This window comes from Quercus suber, unplaced genomic scaffold (genome assembly GCF_002906115.3).
Source record: "Quercus suber isolate HL8 unplaced genomic scaffold, Cork oak 2.0 scaffold_26, whole genome shotgun sequence".
Classification (NCBI taxonomy): domain Eukaryota; kingdom Viridiplantae; phylum Streptophyta; class Magnoliopsida; order Fagales; family Fagaceae; genus Quercus; species Quercus suber.
In genome coordinates, this window is record NW_027069491.1 from 36,993 (window position 1) to 53,137 (window position 16,145).

Below are 16,145 nucleotides of genomic sequence, written 5' to 3' on the forward strand. Positions count from 1 at the left end.
TATCTTTCTTATAGAAATCATCTTTGCTGTACTTCTGTTTCCTGTAATAATTGGCTGAAGTTCTCTTTCTATGGAAATCTTTAGAGGATTCTTTGCCTCTATATTTGGATTTCCTTTTGGGAATGACTAAAGGTAAGCCATACTGTGTATAGAAGTATCCTACTTCGTACTTGGCTTTGCCTTTGCTGGCTTTGCTCTGGATTTTGAGATCTCTGCACATCTTCATTCCTTCACTCCGAATGGTGCTAAAGATGTCACCATAGGTTAGGTTATCATAATCTATGACGCCTAAAGGGTTACAAAGGGTTTCCTTGACCTTTTCTCCAAAAAGGGTAGGTAAGCCATTGATGGACTTCTCCTTCCAAAATGGAGAGTTGCAATCACTTCTACACATGACTCTGGTAGTAAACACATCTTCGTACCACCTAAAGTCATCAAGGGTCTTACATCAAAGGCTACTCAAACTGGTCGTAAATCCTAGATGTGATGTTGCTGGGTTTTCCTACGAAGTGTTTCATGATTATATAGATCAGAGTATTGACTTTGTCGGGAACTCCTCTGCCTATGTTTGTGTCAAAGATGGGGGTTCCTTCCTCATCTTTCTGGATAGCATGTTTGATGTCTTCTTTGGACTCATCTGTGAGGCAATTGTTCCACCATTGCAGAAGTTTGCTTGTGAATCCTAGGGATATGAGCTCTATGACCTCAGTATGGAAATGTCCTTCACTGATGTAGTTGTTGGCTACCATGGTCATATGCTGGATCTTGTTTAGGATTTCCTATTCAGATAAACCATCTATGTTCCATTCATAGAGTTTACCTGAAGACACTGAGAACTGGCTACTAACATTCCTTTCCTCGAACTAAAGGTCAGGGGGTGTAGGTCTGGGATACCAATTCTTGGTGAGGCTGGTAGGGGTTACCTTGGGATTAAGGAGCTTATTCACATGTAAACCCTTAAACTGGTTTTCTAGATGTTCTATCTCATTTTCATTGTCTGAGTGCTAGAACTACTAGAAGCTATGTGGACGTTTAAGGTAACTAGACGGTTATCTAGTCTGGGATCAACACTGGCTGAAGTAGTAACTGGGGAAGAGGTGACTGGTTCCTTCTTCACTAGTTCTTCAAGCTTTTGGTTGACTATTTCTAAGGCTGTTTTATCCTTAGGTCTAATGCTGGGCTGCTTAGTGGTAGGAAGCTTGCCTAACGGTTTCTCTAGGGCTTGGACAGGTTTGCTAGGATTTCCTGACTGGAGGATAACTTTGTTGTCTATCCTATCTTCTATCCTATCAAGCTGTTTTCCTATAACACCTAAACACTGGTTGGTATAGTTGTTCTACTCTATAACCTTCTTGACTACCTGTTCTTGTTAAGTGGTAGGGGTTTTGAAGGGAGAGGCAACTAAATCACTTCCACGGTAGTTGAAGACTATAGCTTCCTGGGGTGGATGGTGTGATCTAACTACTTCTGGTGGGTTAGGATTTCCACTAGCATCCTTGCTGGGAAGTTTAGTCCAATTGGTCTTGGTGAGGACATAAGACTTTTTGTGCCATTGAAAGTGGTTCTCAAAATATTCAAAGAAAGGGACATTGCTGGATATCTCTTTCATGAATGTTTTCTAACTTTCAAGGACTTCTTTCTTTTGATCTAGGGTGTGGTTGGCTCTATAGGCTTCTCTTTTGAGTCTGTTCTCTTCAGACTCAAACTCTTTGCCTAAGGCAACTAGATCTGGGGTGAACTCTTTCTTGATGACAAGAAGCTGCTGATCTATTTCATGTTCTAGATAAAAAGGATCTTGAGGTTCTTGTTGATATAGGTTCATCATATCAGTACCTGTTGGGGATGGGGCTTTCTGACTGTTGTTGTCTTCCTCATGATCAACAACTGAGTCTTGCTTGGCTGTGTAGCAAGGTGTGCTTACCTGGGATTTTGTCTGGACACCATAGAGCTTTAGTCCTAAGTCTCTTCTAGACTTGGGAAAGGGTGCTAGAGGTTTGGATGTACTACACTGGGATGCAGGTCTATCTCTTAAGAGGATAGTTGACTGTCTAAAGGGTTGGTGTAGATCTTCTGGGGATCTAATCCTAAATTCATCTTATCTTAATGGTGAACCTATGGGTGTTCTAAGCCTAGACTGGTCAAAACTAAGTCTAACAGTACCGTCAGCTAGTTGTTGGACAAAGTCTAAGTTTGGATTCTGGGCTGGGTTTTGGATCTGGTGAGGATAATTCTCATTCTTAAGAATCCAATTCCTAGGAACGTAACCTCTGTCCATTTAAGGGTTTTGGGGACCTGAATGTTAGATCTGGTATCTGTGGTCTAGATGAGGGTCGTTTCACCTTTCACTCTTTTATCAAGTGCTTGAATATTGAAATTTGTTTTCATGCACTTATAATTTATCCTGTAGATCAAGGCCAACTGCTGAACTATGGGCGACATGAGGGTGCCATGAGTCTTGATATTGAGGGTAAGGGTTTTCATGACATGTGGGTCATTAAGAGCCACTGAAAAATTGGAAAAGCAGTCAAAATGGACTGGTCTATTACTATGACTGGTTTGAATGGTTCCTAAGAGGCTGTCATTAAACCTTATATGACGAGTGTCTCTGAAGGCCATAAGGACAGAAGCATCTAATCCTTCTCTAATTAAGGGTTTAATTCCGACCTGGACTAAACCTATGTGGATGAAATTGTGTCCTTCTTTCTTATGTGCTCGCAAGGCTGCTTTAGGTAACAAGTAGCATGTCTCGTACTCCTTGTTGATACTGTAGACTTGCTCTTTGGTTCGGACATGGTAACTTGTTTTGAAAGCATTTTTAAGGGTCCCAGAAGATCTGTAGATCTTACTGGTAGGAACCTTAGGGATATTCCAATCTCCTAGCTTTATATCTAGATTTGATAACTCATAACTCTCAGAATTGAGAACTCCACTTTCTTAAGGAATCTCTGGGAGGGATGTACTAGATGTTCTAATGCTGGTATAAGAGTTACTTCTAAACAACCTATTCATTGTTCTGGATTAAAAGCTTAGTTAAACAATTAACACCTAATTACCTTTAACCTCAAACTTCTAGATCTATCCTTAGATCTGAAACAGGGGTACAACAAGATAATTCCCTGCACACTCAACCTCTTATCGCCACAATCCTTTCCACAGTGTAAACACCCTAAATGCCTATCACACAGCTAAACGAGCTGACCAACACGACAGGAGCGGATACCGGGTCTTACTGGGCTAGCACAGCATAGATCTTGGTCTCACGTGTCTCAACAGTACTCATCTGCAACAAACTTTGGATAAAAGTAGAAACAAGAAGAAGTAGGTCTGGGATATAGATGATTTACAGAAACAAATAATCACAGAATGATAAACAGATAGGTAAAGAAGGAGGCTAGGCCTACCATCAAAAGAATAGTACAAAAGAAGAGATAGTAAATGTAGAAGATAATGAATGGTAAAGGAAGAGTTATCAGAAAATAGATGTAAAATAAAATAAATTTATCAACAGGAGATACATTCATGATTCAAAATAATGAATAATTCAGAAAATAATGGATAACTATGGCGTCACTGCCGCCAACTTGTTGATTGAAAATAAAATCTAACTTACAACACTATTATCGGCCAACTCGAACTTACTTGGCTTTGATACCAAAAGGAGGTAAGTTACAGATACAAGGGGTGATGGGGGTGGCCATCTGAGTACAAAATAAAAGGTGCAAGTTATAGTTGTTGATACAAGTGTAAACTAGAAAATAAACTAGGGTGGCCATCTGATTACAAGATTGTAAAGGAAAGGGAAAGCCTAAAATAGAAAAGACTTCTGAGGTAGTAGCTAAACTGGACCTTGCACTAAAGGGAGGCTTTCTAACCTCAAAGAAATGGACCTGCTTCAGAATGGAGAGGAGGCTACCTTTTATAGCTGAGGGGAGCTTTGGATCCTTCTGAAGAATGCTGAAAATCTGGAGTAGTGAAATGCTTTAATTCGGGTGAAAAATCATATCAGCCGAAAGTGAATAGTGAAAGTTGATTTTTTGTCGGGTACTATTTGGATGAGCAGTAACGGCCACTGTTTATGAATAGTAACCTATCTTTTGTCTTTTACTATTGTTGGTGGAGGTATTGTTCACGTTTACCGTGGATGAATAGTAACCTGTCCGAAAAGCAGATTTTGAATAGTATCCATAATTAATCATCATCCAAATTGTAACCATCATACGAATCTTAGGAGTCCTGGAATGGGTCAATTGGATTTCAATTGACTGAGGCTTCTGATGAGGTAAGAGAAATCCTTTCTTCCGACTCTAACTTCTCTGACTGCGAGAGCAACTGCTGGACAAGATCTTCTAGTTCTTTGCTAGATTTTTCGGCGATCTGTACAGAGTCTAGGCTGGACTGAGATCTTGTATTGTTGGCAATTGCTTTCTAGATTGGAGGGGGAAAGTCCTTATTGATTTTATTGATGACATCAGCGATTCTAAAGCTATCCCACCATTTTACTGAGAATTCCCTATCCAGTAGATTGGAATTGATCTGGTAGTTCCACATGCTAATCCAGTGGATCTTGTACTTGATTGTCATGTGAAGGATGGCTGGAAACTAGGAACCATGGCTTGAAGGTTGGAACCTGAAACTGAAATACCTGAATGCTTCTTGTAAAGGTTCTAGGAGAATCTGGGGAACTGGGCCAAAAATTTCCCACCACTTTAGGAACCAGGAAGGTATTGGACTGGAGAATGGGTTGTCGAACATTAAAAACCATGAATGGTCGAAGCTCTTGTTCTGGTAGAAGAGAACTTTTTCAAAGGCATCCATATAATCATAGTAACTGTAATGGAGGCCTGAGTCTTTAAGAACTTTGAGGAAAGAGGGATGCTAACCCCATTCTTCGCAACTTACAAAACTTGTGAAGATTACCTTATGATAGAGGACTTCAGTAGGATTTGTTTTGTTCATGATGTTTTCTATCCGAGCAGACTTTTCTTGAAGGAGGATGCTCTTATAGAATCTGATATTTTCTCCGGGTGTTTTGGGAGGAAGTGCCATCCTAAGGGTAAAACTTCTATGGCCAAAGCTAAGGGGTCTGTTATATGAACAAGGTGTGGTTCAATATAAGAGATGTGATGGACGAAGGGTTTCTTAACATAAGGAGACCTGCCTTTTCTAGATGGATAGGAAGAAGGCTTTTGGGGTACTATGAGACCAAAAGGTTCTTCAACTGTATATGGAGTGATTGCTTTAGGAGGAGGGGCTACTAAAGCGGAGCTATAACTGGGTTGACCATGGGGTGGTCTCTGGTAGTTTTGTCTAGGGATGGTGGAGACTACGTATCTGTTGGCAATGGTTGAGGGAGAAAGAGAAACTAACTGACCAGGAGGGTTCTTTGCCTGACTAGTGCTACTAGTAGTTTGCTGTTTAAGTAGTTTGGGGGGTTGAGGTTGGACGGGTTTTTTCCCGGACATTCTGGGTCGGACTCTACAAAAGGTTAGGAAGTCAGGGATACTGTTTTGAGTTCCTTCGATGAATTCAATGTCAAAGTCAAAAACTGAAAGAATGGCTTGTCATTGTGCAAAAATTTGTTTTGATGCAATGTTTTGAACATCTTTTTTGTAAAACATGCTTTGCAGATTTGCAATCAATTCGTAATAAAAATTTTTGATTCAAAAGATCACTTTGAAATTTTGAAATGCATAGTACTATAGATAAAATTTCTTTTTTAATAGTACTATAATTAATCTGAGTGGGAGTCCAAATTCCTGAATGAAAACAAACAATCTATTCAGGGGAAGTGGGACTAACACGCTGAAGAAGAATGCCACCATAACCAATGTTAGAGGCATCTGTCTAGACAATCTTGAAGGAATCGATTGAGGGGATTCCTAGACATGGGAGTGTCTTGACATATTTTTTGATGTTTTAGACAACAACAGTATGGGCTGGGGTCCAAGGAGGAGGATTAGCTCGAAGTCTATCAAAAAGGGGTTTGCATTGTTGCCTGAGATTTTGATAGAAATCAGCTATGTAATTGAGAGATCCTAAGAACCTTTGGAGCTGGGTTTTGTCTAGGATTTCATTTGGAAACTTATCAGCAAACTGGATAGCTCTATCTATGGGTTTGATAACTCCATGATGAATATCAAAGCCTAAGAATCGAACTTTAGTTTGGAAAAGTTTGATTTTTGGGGCAGAAACAACTAGACCATTGATCTTGATGGTGGACAGGAATGCTCTTAGGTGTTTCCAATGTTGGTGTAGGGATTCTGAAAAAAATGAGTACATCATCAATGTACACAATTATATGACTAGAGAATGGATTGAAGATCTCATTCATGATGTTCTGGAATTCAGAATGTGCATTTTTTAGACGAAAGGGCATTACATTCCATTCATAATGACCAAAGGGTGTGGTGAAGGCTATTTTGTACCTGTCAGACTATTTGATTTGGATTTGCCAAAAACAACTTTTCATGTCAAATTTACTGAAAACTATTGCTTTTGTTGAAGTCAGGGAGTTTGAACCCATGAACAATAAGTGTCGCCTCTAGCTATCGCCACTATATATATATATATATAAAGTCAGGGGGTTTGAACTCATGATCAACAAGTGCCACCTTTAGCTGTCGCCACTATCTCTTCATATATATATATATATATATATATATTTAATTTGGGGGGTTCGAACTCGTGAACAACGAGTGCCACCTTTAGCTGTCACCACTATCTCTTCAGCCAACCCCACCTGTCATTCCTTTTAGCTCTTAGCAGCAATTAGCACTTCCTTTATAAGAATATATATATATATATATATAAATTTACTAACGTGTGCCCTTAGGGCATATTAGTAATTCACTTTATGAAAATATGGAAAAAAGAAAAAATAATTAAATGTTTTGACGGTTTTTTTTTTAATTTTCTATAAAAATCTTTCCAAAATGAATTGTTAATGTGTGCCTTAAGCATACATTTACCGGATCCATATATATATATTGAAGTTAGGGGGTTTTGCTCTTAGTAGCAGTTAGCACTTCCTTCACATTTCTAATAATCAACTCTGTTTCTCAAATAAATAAATAAATAAACAAAATGGTAAATTCTTTGTCAACGTTAATCATGTGTACATTGTTGAGGGTGGTGACATCCAAACCGTGTCTGCTCTGTTGATTGGTGGCGCTGTCCATGTACATGAAATCAAATTGAGTTCTTTTATGTCCGTAATAAAATCTTACAAATTTTTTTATCATGTTGAGATGTCAAACCTCATAACAAAATAAAATAAGATAAAAAAAATTTATTTAAAAAAAAAAAAAAAAAAAAAAAAAAAACGTTAGACCAAGACTCACAGCAACTCAAAATAAAGTTGTAAAAGTATAACTTTTCAATGGTATTTATTTTAGGTATGACGCTAGGTTCAATTGTTCTCTTTAATAATTATATGACAAAAAATTTCTTTTAATACATATCCCTCCGATTCACTTTTTATTTTCCATCTAATTTCACTTTATCAATATTTTACTTCTCATCTCCTTTCACTTTACCAATATCAAAGTCACTTTCTTTCACTTTACCATTATCAAACACACTTTAAAGAAAAGAAGAGATAAAGAAAAGTTCAAATGTTCAATGAAGGATTAAGCAATTATTTTACAAGGTACAATAATTTTATTTCATTAAATTCATATTTATATTTTTAAAATATTTGAATATGGGGTTAATCTTTATGTTAATACATGTTGTATATTATAACACCAATGGATGAGAATTTAGTTGTAAGTGAGACTCATCAAGAATTTACTATTATTTTATTTTATTTGTATCATGCTTTTTTCATTTATCCTAAAATATGATGTTGATTGTTTTAATCTTGTTTTAATATAGCACTAATCGATGAGAAATTAGTTATAAGTGAGACTCATCAAGTTGTCAAAAGGAATTGTTTTCACTTAAATGAATTACTTCAAGAATGTACTATTATTTTATTTTATTTTTTGTATTATCTTTTTTTCATTTATCCTTAAATATGATGTTGATTGTTTTAATCTTGTTTTAATGAAGCACAAATGGATGACAATTTAATTGCGAGTGAAACTCATCAACTTGTTCCAATGAATTACTTTGATTTAAATGAATTGCCTCAAGAAGGTACTGTAATTTTTATTTTATTTGCAATCCATATTTCATTTATTGAATAATATGATATTGATTTTATTTTTAATTCTTGTTTTAATATAGCACAAATTGATGATGATTTAATTGCAAGTGAGATTCATGGAAGTGTTTCAAGGAATTGTGTTGAGTTAAATGAGTTCCCAAATGATGGAAAAATAATAACACTTGTGGAGGGGAAATAATTGATTGGAATGAATGTCCATTAGATGAAATGGGAGTTACAGAAAATTTGAACCTTTTGTTGGTCAATGTTTTCTTAGTGAAGAAGAAGATTTCATTTTCTATAAAAATTATGCAAATTGAAATGGGTTTACAATTCGAAAAGGCCATTCAGAGGAAAAAAATTGGAAAAATAGGAAGATGTAATCTCTTTTCTTATCAGGAAGGTAGACAACCACTTAAAATGGTGGATCCATCAAAGCTCGTCTAAATATTGTATTGTGAAAGTCAATAGACATTTTCCAAGAGAATGGTATGTCACTATTTTTGTTGTAGATCACAATCATTAATTGTTGTCTCCTTCGGGAGCACAATTTCTTCCGACCAATCGAATTATCATTGAAGATGATAAAAATTGCATTCTCTTAAACAAAGAAGTTGAACTTTCATTTAGAGAAATAATATGTGTTATGGAATTTAAGAAAAATGCAAAACATGGACATCTTCCATTTTTTTTTTAATGGGATATTTGTAATATTTATGTGAAAATGAGAAAAAAAATGGAGTGAATGATGCCATGGATCTCTTACAATTTTGTAAAGTTGCTAAAGAAATGAATTCTAAGTTTCAATTTGCATTCACAACCGATGAAGAGAAAAGATTAGAGCATATTATTTGGTCGCTTCCTCATAGTTAGACTCATGTGAAGAATTTGAGGGTCAATGGACACAAGTTATGAAAAGTATGACATGCTTACTAACAAGCATCTAATTGGTTTATATCAAATCAAGCACTTTTGGGTAATATGTTACCTTCGTGGGCATTTTTTTGGTGGAATGACAACAACTAAAAGATCAAAAAATATAAATGCATTTATTAAACCGATTTGTTAGTTCTCACATGAACTTGATCCAACTCATTAAACAAATAAGTCAATCCTTACCGCTAATTTCTTTTGTTGTATAATTTTTTTTTATTTGTTAATATTTGCAGTCTTTATGTGTCATACAAAAGTTTTTTATTTTATTTTACTATTTATAATCTTAGGTTGATCTTCCCATTGAAGATATTGAATTTTGGGCTATACTTTGTCGTCACATTCTTAGTGTATTCCTTCACAAAGATTGTTACCATATTCCACCCTTGTATTTATCATCACATTGGTGTTGTGAAGCCTCATTAAGTGAAAAAGAATTGCAAGTGTTAGATGATGAAAATCTGGTAGGCAAGGAAAAAATGGTTGATGCCAATGTTAATGGTGCAATTGATGGAGATTTTTTTCATTAATTGTCCTCCGTTATCAAAGACAAAATTCATCCAAAGCAAAAATAAATGAAAGGCAGAAGAGAATTAGGAAAACAAAAGAAGACTTATGGGCTTTGCAAACACGTTGGTCATAACATCTTTGTATGTTCGAAGAAAGAGATTTGTACTTCCTCAAATAGTGGAAAAAAAAATCCATGTACTTCAAGTGAAATGGAATTGAATCCAATATTTTGTTTTGAATGTTATGTAGAAGAACTTATGCCTGTAAAACAAAAATTATGACAATATTATTTTTGTTATTGTTGACAATATTATGCTATTGTACTAAAACCCTCCCCCCACTATGACAATATTATGCCATTGTTATGCATTTTTTGTCTTCTATTTTTTTCTTTTTCTTTTTTTCTTTTTTTTTTCTTTTTTTGGTGTTACATTTTCATTTTGACAATATTATTTCATTGTACTTAAATGTTTTTTTTCCATACATTTTAATGAATTTACCTCAACTTACTTCAATAAAAATGGGGTTGAACTTTCTAAATTGGTTAGCTAAGTACTCTTATAGATTTTGACCAGTTGTGATCATGATATTTTAAATTATACTAATTATGATTAAATATTCTTAAAAAATGAGCATCAAAATTAAAAAAGAAATTAATTTTAATAAATGTAAGACTACAATTGCAAATTAACCCTTAAATTTTATATTAAATCAACAACAATGAAAGAAACAAAGAAATTTTAATAAATAAGAAAGGACTTTGTAAGGTCACTATATTCAAGGAATATTTTCCCTTGCACAAAATTGTCAAGGGGTTACCAAAAAGCATATGATAGGATAGAATGAAATTTTCCAGCTCTTAGTGTCTTGTGGCTCTTAATTATCATAGCTTACTGGCTAGCTTTTGCTTTTCATTGCTTTGATGTTTCTATTTTTGTGTATATTGTTGTTGGGTATATTGTTGTAGCTTTTTCTATTTTGTTGAATGATATCTACGTTTAAGGGGGAAAAAAATCCAATTCACCTCCGTACCCTTTACTACATCTCACCAAACACAACAAAAATCACAAACTAAAACCATTTCATCCTCCGTTGGTAAAATTTGGTTTGAGACAACAAAGACCATTTATTATTTGAAATGTAAAATTACATTTTAAGCTTTGGTTACTAGTCACACACTACAAATTTTAAGTTACATAGAATAAGTACCAGTTTACTCATGATGATTGCTCTTTACCATTAGGTTAAGATACCAATCGATTTTTTGAGTAAGCAGGAGTTGAACAGTAAATCTCTTTATCATTAATAGATGAAGTTTAAAGGTTAATCTTCCAACAATGAAATTTGGACGTTAGATTATTGCTAAGAAAATATCATTATATTTAAGGGGGTGGAGTTAGAAATTTCTCCCCCTTAATCCCTAACATCATCTATGTTCAAGGGAATAATCAAGTATTTGAAAAGCTTTACATGCATATGTTAATAATAAAAAAGATTTTAAAAAAAATACTACTTGAGTTCATTATACTAATTTGAATGTGAACTAAATATTTGCTTTGTAGGGGTGAACCTCCTGACTTCTAAATTTTCTCCCCTCTATTTCTATCGATCTTGTAGAATTGCACCTCATCATATCAATTTTGTAGAATTGCACCTCTTCATATTTAAAAAGAAAAATTATACAAACACTCATTCAAGTATTAGTGTCTTCTTTTTCTTTTCTTTTTTTCCTTTTAATATTTACTTTACACTACATATGTTTTCAAGATACAAAAAATATTTTTAATGATATAGTTATAAATAAATTAAAAACAGTAAATCCCACTAATTTTTCTAAACTTTTTTTATCGTTTAAATTAAGGAGCTAACTTTATCACAAAAAAATGATCACACTTCATATTTTATCATTATCATAAATAAATAAATAAATAAGGTATATGAGCTCTATTGTTTTATCAATATAAAAAAAAGAAATTAATCTACACATTACTTTTCATAAAATTAAAACAAACAAAAAAAACTTAGAAATGGCCTCCTTAACACCAATTTTTTTTTTAGCGTTTTGAAAATTGTTCTTAAAAAAAAGGAGTCAAACACATATAAAGTCATTCTACCAACAAACCTAATATTATAAAATTTGTTGTGAAAAAACAGTTTTCATAATATTTTTGTTTTAAAAACAGTGGGAACCTAACATTAACGAGGGAAGGGGAAAGATTTTAAAAGTTAAAAGTTAAAAAAAATAAATAAAAATAAAATAAAAAGTCAGTACTCAAGTTAAGATAAAGCTTTTTTTTTCTCAGAAGAAAGTCAAGATAAAGTTAAAGGGCATTTTGGTCCGATTACAAATGTTGTAAGAATAAAATAAGATAAATTTAGTTTAAAATTAATTTATTTTTTGTTAATTCTACTTCCCTTCCTTACCCTCTCCTCCAAACCCAAACGGAACAAAAATGATTTAATTTTTCCCATGAAAACTGGTACACGCCTAAATACTAAACACCTTTCCCCATCTAGCTTTTTCCAAATCCCAAAAAGCATGAATATTTTGTACTTGTTTATACCACATTAACGGGTTTTGTACACCACGGCCCGTTAATAATAATAATAAACAACATAAGCACATGTGAAATTTCAAAAAGTTGTTTCAAGTTTCAAAACACTTCACGTGAGACGAACAAGAGCCACAACAAAAGAAAAATAAAGAATGGTCTGACTCAAAACTCAAAATATAAGAAGGAGAAACGGAGGGGCGGACTGAGAAAACTTGAGTAGTCAGAGAGGGAGATTACCAGCGACGTGGGAGGACAACCGGAAACGTAATAACGACAGCAACGACGTGAGTTCTGCTACTATATATATATTTTTTTCTCACTGTGTTGCCCTCTTCCCTTCATTCAAAGTGAGAGGTGGGATGCTTTGTTCAAATGCAAAGAAGTTGTATGGATCAACCTCACCCTTAACAATCGCCAACCTCCTGAAATTATTCTTATAGTACTTGAGACCCCATCTTGCAGCTTGTGAGTAGGTTGTGTTTTCATTATCATTCCTACCCAAATCAAGATCCCTATAATTAAGATAAGCAGTCCTTGGAGAGTGTGATACGTAGGGAGTCATGTGCTTATACACCCTTCTTATCCATTCTATGTGCCTCTTCGATGGCCCAACTCCTTCATCTTCCCATTGGATAAAGTACTGAATATTATACAAATTTCCTTTTCTATGTGGAAAAGGAATTTCAGATTCTGAAATCTCATTCATTCGACCACCATAAGGGTCCATGATCAAGACCGAGTTCTCATCTTCATATATATATATTTTTTTTTTTTTCACTGTGTTGCCCTCTTCCCTTCATTCAAAGTGAGAGGTGGGATGCTTTGTTCAAATGCAAAGAAGTTGTATGGATCAACCTCACCCTTAACAATCGCCAACCTCCTGAAATTATTCTTATAGTACTTGAGACCCCATCTTGCAGATTGTGAGTAGGTTGTGTTTTCATTATCATTCCTACCCAAATCAAGATCCCTATAATTAAGATAAGCAGTCCTTGGACAGTGTGATACGTAGGGAGTCATGTGCTTATACACCCTTCTTATCCATTCTATGTGCCTCTTTGATGGCCCAACTCCTTCATCTTCCCATTGGATAAAGTACTGAATATTATACAAATTTCCTTTTCTATGTGGAAAAGGAATTTCAGATTCTGAAATCTCATTCATTCGACCACCATAAGGGTCCATGATCAAGACCGAGTTCTCATCTTCTAAACACACTTTCCATATCTGTTCCCATGCCGCTTCTGGTATAGGTTTCTTGACATAGTCTGATGCACCCTTGAAGTAGACTATTTCTTGTGGAATCCTATCTCTCAGTGCTTCAATACTCGTTCCTTCTGGGTAATATGAAAAATAAAGGACGGATTCAATCCAGCTCATTTCCGTGCAGTTACTCAGCTTCAAACCCAATTCAGGGAAGCTATTTTCCATTATCTTAAGGAGCTGATCAGCTCTCCCAAGATACATGGAATTAAATCTCAATTGTAGTATGTTATTCCTGAATCTTCCGTCAGTCGTGCTCGTTGCTTGAATTACGACTCTAATGAAAAGATTTCTATCAAGTTTGTGCCCAATATGTTGCCACTTGTGAACAAGTTTAGTAGCATTTCGGTCTAAGATTTTGGCTATGCTGAACACAGTTACCGTGCGTGGTACATCAACAAGCTTGATTTTCCATGAAATAACAACACCAAAACTTGCTGCTCCACCACCTCTAATGGCCCAAAAGAGATCTTCTCCCATGGATGCTCTGTCGAGAATTCTGCCATTAACATCAACAAAATGAGCATCAATAATATTATCAGCAGCCAGGCCATATTTTCTTAACATGGTACCAAAGCCGCCCCCACTTAAGTGCCCACCGACCCCAACTAGTGGGCAAAGCCCAGCTGGAAATCCATGGATGGGACTTTTCTCTGCAATTCTATAATACACTTCACCTATGGTTGCTCCAACCTCAACCCAAGCGCTGTTATCTTCAATATCAACGTCAATGGATCTAAGGAATTGGAGGTCAAGGAGGACAAATGGGAGACCAGCAGTGTAAGAGAGGCCTTCATAGTCATGGCCACCGCTTCTAATTCTGACTTGCAGTCCAAGTTGTCTGCAACAAATGACTGTGGCCTGTGCATGGGAATCAATGAGGGGTGTGACTATAATAAGTGGTTTTGAGGTTATAGGGGAAGAAAATCTGAGATTCTTAACATTGGATTCAAGGATGGATAAGTATGAAGAATTACTTGGGGAGTATACAATTGTGGAAACTGGAATATGAGGTGGGGAATTCAGGGAAAGGCATTTGATGAATTTTTCATAGAATGAATCCGAGCATGATGATGAAACTGAGAGGACGAAAATGGAAAAGAGAAAAAGAAATCTAGTCATTTGTGGTTCCACTAATTCTTATTTGGTTTTATTGGGTTTTGGCAATAGTTTTCAACTGTGTCTGAAGTCGGATTAGAGTGCTTCTCTAAGATCAAGACAAGTGATGTGATATATTCAAAAATAAAAATAAAAGTTAGATAGAGCTAACACTATCTACTAGTCAAATTATCTCCGGGTCAATCACAGAGAAAGTTTGGCGCATTTTCTGGTGACTTATTCTATATTTAATTCTACTACCCACATTTTGATACAATTGGCATAAATGTTAACTTGCAAATTGGATGACACTACGTACACATGAAACTTACATGCCTACTTTGTTGTTGATATTTGTAGATGGAAAAACGTGGATCAGATTTGCAGCTCAGGGGCGGCGGCATGTTAAGGCCAGGGTGGTCACAGGACCACCCTGACCTAAAAATATATATATATATATATAATAATTTAAAATTTTATATTTGTCTACCCTTCAAAAAAAATTGTGAACACCCTCAGTTTTTTTTTTATTTCAAGTAAAAAGGAAAAAACCCAAAAAAAAAAAAAAAAATTGAACTAAAATCTGGAAAAAAAAATTATAACATAGTAAGCCCAAATGCCCAATAGACCCCAAGGAAAAAAGCCCAAGATCAATCCTCACTCATTGCTCAAACAGATTTTTAAATCAACAAAAATAATAATAATTAAATTTTTATAAACTAAATACGCAATACGCTAATTGATCAAATTTTAAAGCAAAATTGAGATCCTAACATAAAGGGAAAAAGAACCTCATCCTCAGCCCTCAGCAATGAGCAGTTAGCGTCTCACACTCTCAGTGAGTAGTGCCTCTACCTCAGACTCAGCAACAACAACAGCAACAGAGTAACTCGGCAAGACCCCACCCCTGGTCCCAGAGCACATCGGAGACGGCAAGATTGGATTGGAGATAAGAGATTGCCTTGGCCTCAAGCAATAGCAACAGAGCAACTCAACAAGACCCCACCCCTGGTCATAGAGCACATCGATGGTGGCAAGATCAGATCGGAGATTGCCTTGGGCTTGAGTCCTCGACGTGCTGCCACGACGCCGCCCCTCAAGGTATTTCAATTCTCTTTCTTTTTCTCTATCTCATCTCTGCTATGCTCTATGAGTGAGAGTGGAGCTCTCTCTGTTTCTCTTTGAACTGAAAAATGAGATTCTCTTTGTCTTTGGAATTGAATAACTTTACCTAATGTATAATTGCCTTTATCTGACATTTTGACTTTATCAATTTGTGAGTTTGTCGTTTTGTGTATTATGAATGTTTTATATTTCTTTAATGTTTTGTGTAATGTTGATTGGCTTTTTTCTATTGAGTGGGGGTGGATGGGGGCCATGGGGCCGTGGGGTTGGATATTTGGATTGGGGAAGTGGATAGGTAGAGGCAATAAAGGCATTAAAAGTAATTGAACAAGACATAACAAATTAAATTATGTTAGGTAGTGGGTTAAGCCAGGTGGATAATGCAGTGGGGTGTGTGCTAAACTGTTAGTAGTCAGTAAAGAAAAATAATGAACCAACTAAACAACAATAATTAATAATTTTATTAATATTTCAAATGAACTTATAGTTTATTGTTTATTCTTTTGCTAGAA

The 16,145-nt window shown here is 35.3% G+C and overlaps 2 protein-coding genes across 2 annotated transcripts; both read right to left on the reverse strand.

Annotated features, from left to right (window-relative positions):
• Positions 1 to 12,463: 12,463 nt before the first annotated feature.
• On the reverse strand, positions 12,464 to 12,874 carry LOC136065064 (tetrahydroberberine oxidase-like). Its single transcript, XM_065767736.1, has one exon. It carries the CDS (start codon positions 12,872 to 12,874, stop codon positions 12,464 to 12,466), a length of 411 nt encoding a protein of 136 aa, XP_065623808.1.
• Positions 12,875 to 12,904: 30 nt separating this feature from the next.
• LOC111994032 (tetrahydroberberine oxidase) lies at positions 12,905 to 14,701 on the reverse strand. Its single transcript, XM_024025889.2, has one exon. The coding sequence runs from the start codon at positions 14,530 to 14,532 to the stop codon at positions 12,922 to 12,924; it is 1,611 nt and encodes a 536-aa protein (XP_023881657.2). The 5' UTR covers positions 14,533 to 14,701; the 3' UTR covers positions 12,905 to 12,921.
• Between the last annotated feature and the right edge of the window lie 1,444 nt (positions 14,702 to 16,145).

Bases quoted from the DNA above. Each gene is read 5' to 3' on its own strand.
- LOC136065064 (XM_065767736.1), bottom strand. From the start codon at position 12,874: ATGGACCCTTATGGTGGTCGAATGAATGAGATTTCAGAATCTGAAATT.
- LOC111994032 (XM_024025889.2), bottom strand. From the start codon at position 14,532: ATGACTAGATTTCTTTTTCTCTTTTCCATTTTCGTCCTCTCAGTTTCA.